Source organism: Miniopterus natalensis, chromosome 6, assembly GCF_054644295.1.
Source record: "Miniopterus natalensis isolate mMinNat1 chromosome 6, mMinNat1.hap1, whole genome shotgun sequence".
Classification (NCBI taxonomy): Eukaryota; Metazoa; Chordata; class Mammalia; order Chiroptera; family Miniopteridae; genus Miniopterus; species Miniopterus natalensis.
In genome coordinates this window covers 73,297,269-73,311,340 of record NC_142086.1, presented here as the reverse complement: position 1 = coordinate 73,311,340, position 14,072 = coordinate 73,297,269, and the positions used below count along the sequence as shown (strand labels likewise).

At 36.6% G+C, this 14,072-nt stretch overlaps 1 protein-coding gene across 1 annotated transcript in view; it reads left to right on the top strand.

Annotated features, from left to right (window-relative positions):
- LEKR1 (leucine, glutamate and lysine rich 1) overlaps positions 1–14,072 on the top strand; it is a 106,956-nt gene that overhangs the window by 50,929 nt on the left and 41,955 nt on the right. The window contains exon 7 of the mRNA XM_087818360.1: positions 11,697–11,778. Within this exon, the coding sequence (XP_087674486.1) occupies positions 11,697–11,778 (82 nt within the window). The remainder of the gene's footprint in view (positions 1–11,696; positions 11,779–14,072) is intronic.

Below are 14,072 nucleotides of genomic sequence, written 5' to 3'. Positions count from 1 at the left end.
GATCATTACTTTTCTACATTAAAAAACTTTTAACTTTGTTTTCCCCACATTTTCCCTTTATTAATTCTTTAAAATTAGACACTCAAAAATTTAAATACAAGTGATAACTGTGATGCATATAGTTTGATACTGCTTTAAGAGTAAATAATAAGCTGTCAATAGCAGTCTAATTCTTAATGCCAAAATTTAATCTTTTTTCATAGGAAAATAAACATATAAAATAAAATTTTAAAGACCAAATTCTTGGTTCCCTTTTGAAGATTTATTTACATAAGTTTTGTAATTTTATGTTTAGCTCACACTAATATAACCTCCAAACTGCACAGTTTATCTCAATTGACAATATTCCTCTCAGAGGTCATTGTGACCCACAAATCAGTACACTTAAATGATTTTCTTCCACCTCATAGAATAAAGTGTCCTTTACTTTTGTCAGTGGTCACAAATATGGGAAGACAGAATTTAGATAAATTACTTCAGCATTAATATCTCTCCAAAATTTTATTTGACCAACTTTCAAATTTATTCCAAGTGAAAAAAATTTCAGTGTTGCTGATTTTTCAGTATGCTCTTTGGTATAATAAGTAGTACACGAATATTTTAATATACCTATAATATTTTAACATCTTTATTATATTTTAAATAATAGCCTTAATGAGAAATAATTTAAATAGCATAAAATTCACCCATTTTAAGTGTACATACAATTCAATAATTTTAATATATTTATAGTTATATAACCATCACCACAATATAATTTCAGAGCATTTCTGTCACCTAAGAACAAAACTTAAGGTCATTAACACTCACTCTGCTTACCTTTCTGCAACTCCCCGCCACCCCCTCATTAATTTCTTTTCTGTCTATAGATTTGCCTATTCTGGATATTTCATATAATAGAACCATACAGTATGTGATCTTCCATGGCTGGCTTCTTTGACTTAGCATAATGTACTACATTCCTTAATTAGTGGCTTCTTTATCAAAGTGAAAAAAATCAAAATGAGTAATGTTCAGTAGAAAAAAAATACTGATCAAGGAGTCAAACACTTCTGCTTTCTGGCCCTGTTTATGCCTTTTACATGCCCTTTGGGCAGTTATTAATATCTTTGACTCAGTTACTTCATTGGTAAATGGAAATATTTACCTTAGAGCAATAGGAGAATTAACAAGATAAAATGTAGGAACCCCTAAAGAACTATACAAATATTATACTGCATTTAAAGTGGGTTTTCCTGGTGTAATAGCAAACCAAGTTCTTATATTTAGGATCAAAGTATTAGAATTTTCTTGAATGTTCCTGTAATAACAAAGGAAAACTATAAAATTTAATTCCTGTTTGCTCGGAGGGCTGTTTGTTTCCACTAATGTATCTTTGAGTTAGCCATGGTTATCTGTAACAGTCAGTCAGCCTGCTCTTAGAACAGGTTATTGAAAAAGAAGTGGCTACGGTTAATTTGAGTCATCTATTGTATCGTGGATAAAGGCATCTATGAACAGAATTCCACTGTGACCTTTCCTGGAAGGTGTGATTTTCAGAGGGAGCTCACTGCGGTGAATTGACCAGTTTTTATGATTCCTGTGAACCCTTGGACTCCAGTAGGAGTAATGTAACGTTAGCTTCCTGTAAAAGGGGAGGTGGTCTGATTTTACAAACAGGAAACCAAGGAGGCTTGTACTGATCCTTAATTATACTAAATCAGCAGCCCCTGAAAGAGACCAGCTTGATATGGGGACACTGCAGGCTGCTTCTGTACCCAAAAGCAAGGGAACACAAAAAATACACAGTTTTCCTAGGGTCAGTAGACAAGTTGCAAAACAGGTAGTGCTAACTGGAACCCAGAGTTCTTTTATAGGACCAGGTCACCGCTGGAATATGGAATCTAATAAAGGGGTCTCAGGTAGCAGCTACTTGGTCTTTGATCAGTGAAGTCTTATAAGATTATCTTTGTTTCCTTTTTCATTTGCTCCCAGCTTGAAGTTCATGTAAAGTTACTTTTGTTTTACACATTATCTCCATTTTACGAATGCTTGAATCTCAGAGGAATTTTCTACAGTGATCTTTGGCGTGCACAGCTTGGGATGGATGCCTCCCCTCAGAGACTCCTCTCCCGCCTTTGGGATAGCTGTGCTCCGGGCTCTTTCTCAGCATTTCTCACCTGTGCACTCCAGCCTTCTCCTCTCCTTCCCCTCCAGCACAGTTCCCCCTTTCAAGGCTAGATCAAAGCCTTGCCACCTTCTCTGCCTTTTCTTTGACTGCACCATCCCCTTCTGGACCTTGGGGTAAGTTTTAGACTTCACCTTTTCTTTTCTTTTTCTTTAAAAATCCTGTAGACATATTTGCCCTTTCATTCTTTCTCCCATTCTGTACATGTGGCCTAATAAAACCACATTCCACTTTCGTGCCCCCTTAACATCAGTTTTCTTCTGCCCATTCAGTCACCAATCACCAGTTTTGTTCATTCAGCACTATCAGTTAGGCACCTATCATATGACGAAGTCTAGTCTTGAGCAAGAACACATCTCCTATGTCAGCCATGGCTTCTACACTAAGCAGTTGCATCCTCAGGTGCAGCTCCAACTAAGCAGTGAGGGGAGGGAGCTTACATCTGTCCCATTCCTAACACCCACATGGCACACTCCTGCCTACACTCTCTGCCAGTCACTCTTTCACATGTGGACTCACCCAGGCATGCAGTGCACCTGCTGCTCATAGACACTTAAGGTCATCCACATTTATGAGCCAATAATATGAATAATAGCAACATTGTCTAAATTAGAAATGAATGATCCATCCCCCCACTTAAACTCCCACCCCACCTCATGTTCAATGTTTCCCAACTCTTCTCAGCATCTCTTTCCCACTAGCTAACCACTAATACTGTCCTTACATCATTAAGAAAACTCTTATGAGTTCAGATAACTGTCCTACCACAGTCTAACAAGCAGCTAACATTCATGAAGAGCCAACCATGTGCCAGGCACAGTACAGCCAGTGTACTCAACTCATTACCACTCTCCTGCCTCCCTACGTTAAGCTCTGTTATTATCTCAGCTTACTAATGAGATCACTGAGGTTTAGAGAAATTAAGTCATTTGCCCAAGGCCATACAGCAACTAATCTGCAGAAGTGGAACCCAGTCCAGAACTGTGCTGCCAAAACTTGGGCTCTTAACGTCTGAACTCCACTGCCTGTGAGCATCAGCACATATATCATTATCATTAATTTATACCTCAAAGTTAGCTACTGTGCTAGGTCACTTCCAGTACTGGTAGTAAATACGTTTCCATAAGGGGAAGGCAGAAGAGGTCCTAAGGACAGAAGACCCCCCTGTGATGGGTTTCTCGAGCCATCAATAGGTTATGAAATTGGTTATAAGATGGGTATGGGTGTGTTACATGGTTCAGTGTTAGGCTACTTTATTACGATTCTTTTGTTTCCTGTTAGCAAAATAAGCCATGTTTACTATTGACTAGGAAATTACAACATTCACATAGTTATAAATATTTGATGTGTATCCTCCAAGACTTTCAACATATATATGTATGTGTGTGTGTATATATATACATGCGCACACACACACACACATATTTAAATCTTCACCTGAGGATATATTTTCCATTGATTTGAGAGAGAGAGAGAGAGAGACAGAGAGAGATCAATGCAAGAGAGAAACATCGCTCAGTTGCCTCCTATACAAGCCCCTACTGGGGACTGAACCTGCAGGCTAGGTATGTGTCCTGACTGGGAATTAAACCGGCAACCTTTTGGTTTATGGGACAACACTCTAACCAACTGAGCCACACTGGACAGGACTTGAATATGTATTTTTATTCAAATGGAATAATACTTTTATTATCTCTAACCCCATCCCCATTTCCTCTATTATGAAACCTGTCCATGTCAAAAATATTCCTAGTATTCTGATTTTGGATGAATCCTATTTTATTTAATCATACCCAATTTTTGGACAGTTACTTTCACTTTTTTCTGTTAAAATGATGTTGTGATAAACATTCTTAAAGCTAAATCTTTTCCCATGTCTGTGTGTTGCTTTCAGATCTTTTTAGTCTTAAAATTATAAAACGTTTTTGTTTTGTGCTCATTACTTTTTAAAAAATTTATATATATCTTTATTGATTTCAGAGAGAGGAAAGGAGAGGGAGAGAGAGATAGAAACATCAATGATGAGAGAGTCATTGATCGAGCCCGCAACCCGGGCATGTGCCCTGACCAGGAATCGAACCCTGATCGCCTGGATCCCAGGTCGATGCTCAACCGCTGAGCCACGCCCGGCGAGGGTGTGCTCATTACTTTTAAACTACGGAGTTGTGTGGTAGGATTTTTTTTAATGCAAGTAGCACAAAGGAGTTTTGTAGCATGAAAGCTCTCTTTTGAAGACATTCTTGCCCTTTGCTTATTTCATTGCCATCCAGGCAAAAGGAGAAAGGGTGTAGTGTGAAGAATCGGTACTCTGTGTGGCAGAAGATGTTCTCCACCCCCTTCAGTTTTGCATAGAACTAGTCCTGCATACAGGGGTCTCTGCAAGCATTCTGATTGTAAAACACACCAATTCATTAATGAAAGTTGATGTTTACATGGTTATGTGACTGTTTGAAATGTCTTAAATATTTTTAGAGCTAAATTTCTCTATCCTCCATCTCTTTATTTACTTTATTATTAATCCTACGTCTTTTTCTTTTTATTCCATAAATGTTTTCAGCTAATATTCTGTTCATTGTAAGTCGCTGTCCCTTCCTACTTCGTTAACTCTAGGCTTCCCATATCCATTACTAGTATTTTTCAGTCTTGAAAAATGTTATTGTATATGTGTGTGTGTGTGTGTGTATATATATATACATACATATATGTACACACACACACATGTACATATATATGATATATATGAGAATAGTTTTATAGTCTCTATCCCCATTTTCACTATCATGAAATCTATTATGAAATATATGTGATTGTGTGGATTAATTTATTTGTACAAATTTTTCAGAAAACAAAGTACTATTCTAAAGTATTCAGAAATTTCTAAATCCATGAAGATTTTTCCTATGAGATAGAAAAGGTGTTATCTTCATTTTGTCAGTTGAGAAGAGTGGTTAAATGACTTAACCAGGGGTAAAAAAAAAAAAAAAAAAAAGAATGTAAGACTCCTCCTATCGTATTCATCCATAATTTGCAATGTTTCATAAACCCCTGTAAATTACAGTTATCTTCGTGTTATAGTGGATTGGTTTAATGTTCAGAATCAAAAAACACAATGGAGGTTTAGAAGCATTTTTTGCATAGGAAGTAAATTCTTGATCCTTAATATTAGAATATAATTTATTTCCAAATTTTAAATACCTGATTATCTCCTTAACTTGATTCAGTTCACTTCCCCACTCTCTTCTCTTCACACACACCCAGCTATATAATTTTCTGGTTTTCATATAACTGCATCTGGACTGAATTGCAACTTTGTAGCTGCACATACATTCACACCTGTTCTAGCATCTGATTTATGAAAATCGCCAAATGATATTTCAATCCCTTCTGGCATTATGTGGAAAATGTTAATGTACTTCAAGTATACTTGTTTCAAAATAGATGTGAATTGCACCTCTGAAATATAAACCCTAAAATGAAATGAATTTTCCAAGTGGCTGTATCACCATCTGAGCTTTGTAAAATGTTGGCTAAAGTTACAATATGTTAATTTGCAATTGATATAGTTGAATACTCATTAAAGAACTTTCTTCTGTTATTGGTATATATTCTTACATCTGCAAAGGTTTCCTCTGTTAATGCTCATTTTAAAAATATTACTTTTGTAAAGGGCTAAACTCGTCAAATTGTGGTACAATAATACATACATATAAATGTAATCTAAATGCAGCCTATTCTGTTCATTCACATCAGTTATATCTGATCAGAAATTCTACCATTTCAGCCACATAATTAACTAACCAACCATCCAACTAAATAAAATCACTTAAATGGTGGAAAAGTGAAACAGGTTGAAGTTTAAAGTAGTTATTGATTTATCTAAAACATAATTTATCATTGATGAAGGCAAAATGAGGCACTTGATTATAATTTCTCTGTGAACAAAGGAATATATCTTATAGATATTTATACACTGAATCTAATTAGCATGGACCGTACCTAGAGCAGAGTAGGCAGGCACTCAATAAGTGTCTATTGAAATAAAGTAACATATTTATAAGATAGTTGAAGTGTAATGCCAAGATACATATTAGATATCAATGAAAACTGCACAACTCTTTCTGTTGCATGCATTTTAATCTTAGGTTAAATGCTTAACCATAATTTTAAACATTTATTTGCTGGGATTTTTATTTCTGATAGCTACAAAATTGCATTCATCCTTTCAACAATTATTTTTGTAGCACCTTCCATGTCTCAAACACGATGAATATAACAAAGTTCCTGCTCTCGTGGAATTTACATTCAGTTAGTTTACATTGTGAAAATTAAATGAGTATAATACACTTAGAATATAGCATCTGGCACGTAGTGCCCAACATTTATTAGCTATGATGATGCTGATGGCCAACAGCTATATATAAATGCTATTCAAAGCCATGAGACTAGATATCAGCTAGGGAGAAAATGCAAGTAGGAAAGGCGCTAACGTTAGACTGAACTGTTGATGCTTCCCAATGTTTAGGATATATCTAAGAATAAGAATGATCCATGCAGACTGAGAAGCAATAGCCAAGGAGAGAGGAGGGAACAAGAGAGTACAGCGTAATGGAAACAGGAGGAGCGTTTCAAACAGGAAGTGTACTATGTGTCAAATTAAATTTTGGAATTGCCGATAGAGAAAGGTCATTCATAACCTTGAAAACAGTAATTTCTGTGGATGAGTGAAGAAGAAAGCTCAATGGGAGTAGGTAGAAAAGAAACTGTGGAAAAAAGATAGATCATAAAAAAGGGAAACGTGAATGACTAAGAAGTATAAAATGAGATGATCAACTTCAATAGTAATTAGAAAAACTGCAAATTAAGCCAACAATGAGACCCTACTTTGTACCCTATGGATTGGTGAAAAAAATATTTTTTTAAATAGCTCTTTCTAGTAAGTGTTAGGAAAGCAGGAACCTTCATTCGGTGATGTGGGAAGATAGCAGGTCCCTCCATCCTGGAACCATTTAACATTACTTAATTATGTGTATGCTTATGACCTCATGAGTTCACTCTGAGGTCATCCTGAAGAAAAATTCCACTATAAGTACACAAGAAAATGAATAAAAAGTTTTTATTGCAGGATCACTTGTAGTGACACAAAGTTGCAAGCAACCTAGGTTTGTCACTGTAGGTGTAGATAGATCAGTAAAATGTGGTATATGCACACAATTAAATGTTCCATAGCAGTCAGAAAGGAATGAATCATATCTATTGCGTAGCTACATAGATGGGTCTCAAAAAACATAATGTGTAGTGAAAAAAAATTAAGAATTAAAATGAGATTTATTTGTGCAGTTTTTTGAACACCTATAAAAAGTGCTATTTATTCACACACAAGCAGGTTAGAAGGGATACATTAAATTTATAAATGTGAGTGCCCTCTAGAATGGATTATTCCCAAATGCAAACATGTCCCAATATTTTAAAACAAAAACAGAATCAACATCCCTCTTTGTTACTATATCCCCCCTCTAGCTACAATTGAATTTCTATGCCCCCGTCACAGAATCAAAGGTGCTGTCGTTCGTTACAGTCTCGAGCTCACCCATCCCCACCAAGCTCTGTCCCTTGTTTTCTTTTGTACCTTGAACACGCAGAACTGAGTTGATTAGACTCAGTGCAGAACATGCTGTCATCCTTGACATGTACAAGCAAAACCCCACTCTAAACAAAGTATTTGTAAGGTATGTCAAACACAAAATACAAAGAATACTTTAACAAATGTGTGACATCATCCATATTTAACTAGTTTTAACATTTTGCCATAACTACTCTGTAGATTGTTAAAGGAAAATGCACAGTTAAAACCTTCATTTTCCCTCTTCCCCATACAAAGATAACCACTGGTGACCCTGGCCCCAGCGGGTTCCTCAAGGGGACAAGTGATGCGATTCAGAGCAGAAGCCGGGAGGGTGTTTCTACCACCACCAGTGATAATAGCTAGCAGTGGCCGGTTCTCCTTAGGTGCCCGATGCTCTTCTCCTCTCATGTATTGAGTCACTTCATTCTCAGAACAATCCTTTGCCATGATAACCATTTTATAGGTAGGAAACTCAAGTGCCTGAATTCTCATGGCCGGTAGGAAGCAGAGCCAGAATTTGACGTAAGGCATTCTGGCTTATTAAAGTTCATGCACCACAGCTCTGTTACCGTCTTAGGAGTGTATTAAAAGAGTAGGGAGCTTTTGTTTTTCCTTGTCTTCAATTATTTCCACCATTTAATGTGTATATTATTGTGGAGCCTTCAATTGCTCATTGGAGAAAATTCCCCTGGATCTGGATCTCTGGGTGCCAGCCCTTCTGCCTGCTTGTCTTTCTATTCTGCTGCTTGAACCCGAAATCATTTCCTTCCATATAGCACTTTGACCCAGATTTTTTATTTTTAATGTCCAGGAAGTTTTAAGCTTGAAAAATCTCCCCACTGTAAAGATTTTCTTTGTTGTTGTTTTTTAAACGTTATACTAACTTAATATACCCTCCAAATGACTGCAATGTTTTATATTTTCCTATAAAATAACTCTGAATACCTTTTGTATTTGTAGGTTCTAGAAACCTTTCAGAATAACAGGATTCTCTTAAGTGACTAATTACCCCAAATCTGATGCCTCCGTAATGCTATCCAGCAAGCAGCTGGCTTTGTATGAAGAGAGGCTAAGAGCTCTTTTTGTCTTGTTCATTGAAAATCATTTGCTTATTTAATATCTGCAAAGAGCGCAGTCCCATCACAGTAGAGTTTGATGTTGTAAATTTTGGATTGTTTCCATGGGTTCCGCCTTACATCTGCATGGTGTTTAAAGCCAATGCTTCCTTTCTTCTTGTAGGCATTCAGGGCCTTTTGCCTCATAATCCAATGTCATGCTGAATGACAGAAAATTGAAGTTGAATTTATTTAACTATAGAGGAGGACTGCATAGAACAATACACTTACTTAAGAACTCCTTGCCTCAGGAACTGAAGGAGCTGTCTAGTGCAGGTGGCTTAATCTCTCGGCTGCTTATCCTAACTGTGTTCCTTTATTTATAAAGGACAGGAACTGGGCACTCCGCTTCCAAAAACAAAAGGAACCCTACCAGTCTACCAGAACCAATTATAAACCAATAGGATGCTTAACGCCTCTTTCAGAACAGTAAACATATGGCCTGTGTGTTTTAAAAACAGTTCTTAGCCCTCCTTTATTAGAGAAAATATGACCAAAAGTAAAAAAAAAGAAAACAGCTGTGAAAATATATTCATCAACCCCTAATTATACACTGGTAGGCTGTTTACATTATGGATTATTCATTATGAATAATTTTTCAATTCTCTGTGATATCTTCTCTGCTCATATAAAATGATTTATTTGTTGACTTTACTTGTATTTCCTGTTTCTATTTACTTCATATGACAGTCTTCAGAGGTTTCTGTGTTTTGAAGTAAAACGTTTATTTGCTTTCCTTATTTTTACTCAGAGATTCTATTAAAACGTAGTGAATAGCCTGAAGGAAGTAGCTTCTCTACTCATTGGGTGTTGTGGATTAAACACTAAGCTGTCTATGCTTATCTTGAAATAGGGAGACAGGGAGATTTTCGGTGGGTGTGGAGAGAGATTAATACTGGAGAGTATAATAGCTTTTCCTTCCTTGAGTTGGACATGATTGTGTAGTTTCTTTTCCATTAAACCCGGTAAATTCTGGAACTGTGATGCACAAGTATATTCAAATGTGAGCCCAAGGATTATTCCAGTGCCATAAAAATGGTTCTGAATTAGCTGCCAGTGTTACTGTCTGCTATTCTAATTATGAGGTAATAGAGAATTGCATAAAATTCACATATCGAGTATCAATTCTTTGGAACTTTTAAGATAATCAATTCTCCCTCTTAACAATAGCTGCATTTAGAAGTAATAACTTAAAATTTGTCTCATGGGCTCAGACCCATGCTTCATCTAGTTTAAGATTATATCCTGACAGAAGCACCAAGGGACATTTATCAGGAAGTTATAATTGTTGTCTCTGATTCTAGTCTCATAAACTTGGTCCTAATGACACCATTTTGTCTTAATATCTTCCATTAAGTATAATATGTTCATTTTTAAACTTTCAAAAATTAAAATATAAACCACCTCTCGGAGTTAGAAGTTTCACTGATTTATTCCATATTTTACATAAAGTAGTATTTTTCATTTGTCTTAAATATACCTCTTTAAAGATTTTGGAATGTGCTAAGCAAATCTATACCCACTCTTCCCACACTTTCAAGGACAAATATCGTGTCCCCCTCTAGCTTTGATATTTTGAATCAACGTAAGAGAGTTGGAAAAATAAGGCCTGTGGAATGAGGCCAACCCAAGTTTGCATCACAAGATCACTTCTAACCAGCTATGTGACCTTTGATAAGTTAGCTAATTTCTCTGATCCTCAGAGTTTTGACTGTGAGTGCAATGGTGTAGGGGAAGCACTCTGCACTGTGCCCGGACATGGTGCACCACCAACAAGCACCAGCCTCCTTCCCTGTGTCCTCTTCAGAGGGTGGGCCCCAATCTTTCAGCTGTGCCCATGCAAATAGAACCCTTCTGCAGGCCCATGAACTTAATAACGAGGAAACACATTGTGCAACATGCATGAGATTGCCTTGTTTCCAAATCGAGGTTATACTAAAAAATGATTTTAAAGTTCATTTTTTAAGATATGTTATTAAAACACCTAAGAAGAAGTTACATAGAAACATTATCACTCCAGCATTTTAAATATTTTTTTCACAGAAACCAGTTTGTCTGTTTAAGTTTGTTTTTCACTTTATTCCCAAAAGGAGCGCTAACTGGGGTTGTCACTGAGGCTGGGATCCAGATCACAGTTTCCACACACAGGACGATGGCTGGACTCAGATCATTGAAGCATTTGTTCTTTCTGCTTTAGTTTCAGTTCTGCATCCACACATATTAGACATGGCTGTTGGAATAAACTTCCGTAAACACTGTTTGAATTCCACAGTTCAAGACGCTTTAGAAGCCAATTTCTTGCTTGCATTTTCTTGCCTTTGGAAGTCATTAAAACGCCTATTAGATGCTGCTGAGAGTTAACAAATTCTTTACCTGGAGCCTTGCACATGGTTTGTGTGTTTCAGTTCTCAGCAAAACTTTGCAGATCCAGGCCTCAAGAGCTAGCTTAGGCAGTCAGGTGTTTCACAAGTAAGCCACATGATCAGAAATTCATATGTGTGTTGGCTACATTAATTTCCTTTGAAAACATTAGTAAAACTTAGCCTATTAGCTGTTTTAAAATAAACATGATGTTGGGGCAAAAAGAGGCCAATAAGCTGGATGTCAAAACCCATGGGGTTTCAGAGTAGGGGACAAGCTGTGTGCGGTCGGTCCTCCAGGCGAAGAGGAATGAACAGTTGCATTATTCTTTGGGAGTTGAGTGGCAACTCCAAAAGAATGTGGTTTACTCTATGACACTATCTGGACACTTAAAATTTCCTAATCAGATGAATACATTGTGTCATTTCAGATTTACAATGTCAAGTAGAGGCACTTGGGCTAAAACTTCAGAAGGCACTGACTGAGCTGGACAACTGTAAAGAAAAGCTCATGTAAGATGGTGAACTTTAAACCACCTGTAAGAGTTTAGAAAGATCCCCGGTGTTCCCTGTGGCTCCTCTGGCAGTGCTTCAGCTGTGTGGGTATGGTCTCCTGCTGCTTTTCTTGGCTACTTTTCTGCCCTAGATTGTATATTGAAGGACCTGTAAAACATTTTTAAATACATGAAATGTTTCTTTCCCTCAGTAAGAAATTTAGCTATCCATGTATTAAAGCTTTCCCTAGTTGTTCAAATTAGTAACTTAATGTGAAATAGTCTCTGAACTTTTTCTCTTATCGTTGTCTTTATGGTATCTGCCCAGAAGAAACAACATTAAAGTTGTTTCTTAAAATTATCAGTTTTAGGTTCAAAAAGATAATTGAAAATTCTTGCAGTGTTGGAATACTTATGTTTTATATAAGTAATAAATAAAATACTTACAGACAAATGATAAGAAAATGCCCTTGCAAAATATCCAGAGCACTATTTCTTTTAAAAAATGAAGGAATATGTTCACTACAGCATTATTTACGATAGCCAAGATTTGGAAGCAGCCCAAGTGCCCGTCAGTAGACAAGTGGATAAAAAGGCTGTGGTACATTTATACAATGGAATACTACTCTGCCATAAAAAAGAAGACAATCTTACCCTTTGCAACAGCATGAATGGACCTGGAGAGTCTTATGCTAAGTGAAATAAACCAGTCAGAGAAAGACAAGTACCATATGATTTCGCTCATATGTGGAATCTAATGAACAATGTAAACTAACAAACAAAATAGAAATAGACTCAGATAAAGAGAATAAACTAGCAACTGTTAGAGGGGAGGGGGTTGGAGGGCTTGGTGAAAAAGGTGATGGGATTAAGCGAAAACAAAAACAAACTCACAGACACAGACAACAGCGTGGTGATTGCCAGAGGGAAGAGGGTGGGGGAGGTAGAGAGGGCAAAGGAGGGGTAACTGGTGATGGGCGGAGACCAGACTGGGGTGTCGGACACACAGTGCAATATACTATGATGTGTTATAGAACTGTAGACCTGAAACCTATATAACGTTGTTAACCAATGTCACCCAAATCAATAAATGTAAAAAAATCTTTAAAGAAATGAATTTCAGAGATTTCAGAAAAATATATTGCAGTATAAATATAGCATATCTATAGTTATAACGCTAAAATAGAATTTATATAATCTTTTAGAGTAAGTAAATTTTTTTACTTTGTGGTAGATAATATGGTAACTCTGGTTTTCAGTTCCTATATTTTAGAAGGGTGAACCTTATAAGAAATATAAATATTTAGAATGCTTAGCAACCAAATGTTGCATTGACCATGAATTACTTCTAATAACAGTGTTAAAACACTCAATAAAATGAGTATAGAAGGAAAGTACCTCAACATAATAAGGCCATATAAGACAAACCCACAGCTAATATACTTGGTAGTGAAAAACTGAAAGCTTTTCCTCTAAGATCAGGAGCAAGAGAAGGGCGCCCACTCTCAGCACTTACTCAGGGCAGCCTTGGCCATCGGGCAAGAGAAAGAAATGAAAGGCCTCAACTGGGAAGGAAGAAGTAAATGTCCCTTTTTGCAGATGACATGATTCTTTATATAGAAAACCCGAAAGACTCCACCAAAACCTATTAGAAACAATAAACAAATACAGTAAAGTTGTAGGATACAAAATTAGTGTAGAAAAATCCACTGCTTTCCTGTAGAGTAACAATGAAATTTCAGAAAAAGAAATGAGAAAAAAAACCCACAGCTCCTTTTGCAATTGCAACAAAAAGGACAAGATACCTGGGAATAAAGTTAACAAAGGATGTGAAGGACCCATTTACTGGAAGTTACAAGGCATTGTTAAGAGACACTGAAAAAGACACAGTGGATGGAAAGATACTCGGTGTTCATGGATCGGGAGAATCAACATAGTTTAAATGTCCCTGTCACCCGAAGCAATGTACACACTCAATGTAATCCCCATTAATAAGATTTTTCATAGCACAAGGAAGAACAAATTCCAAAAGTGCCCTATCAAATTAATGTGTACTTGGATTATTTATAGCAAAATAATTTGGTTTTGTAAAACAAGAAAAACCAAATATTTGTACTTTCTAATATTGTGGTTAATAGGACAGTAAGTACATAGTTCAGTTTCTGCGTATGGTTGCTGAGGGTGAGGGAATGAGTGGCTCACTAGGTTCAGGAAGTAATTTTCTGGGTAGGAAGAAACACAAAAAAGAGGAGCAAGATAGTGATGGCCAGAAAAAAAAATCATCGCTCCCACCCCCTGGTAACCTCTGGGAGG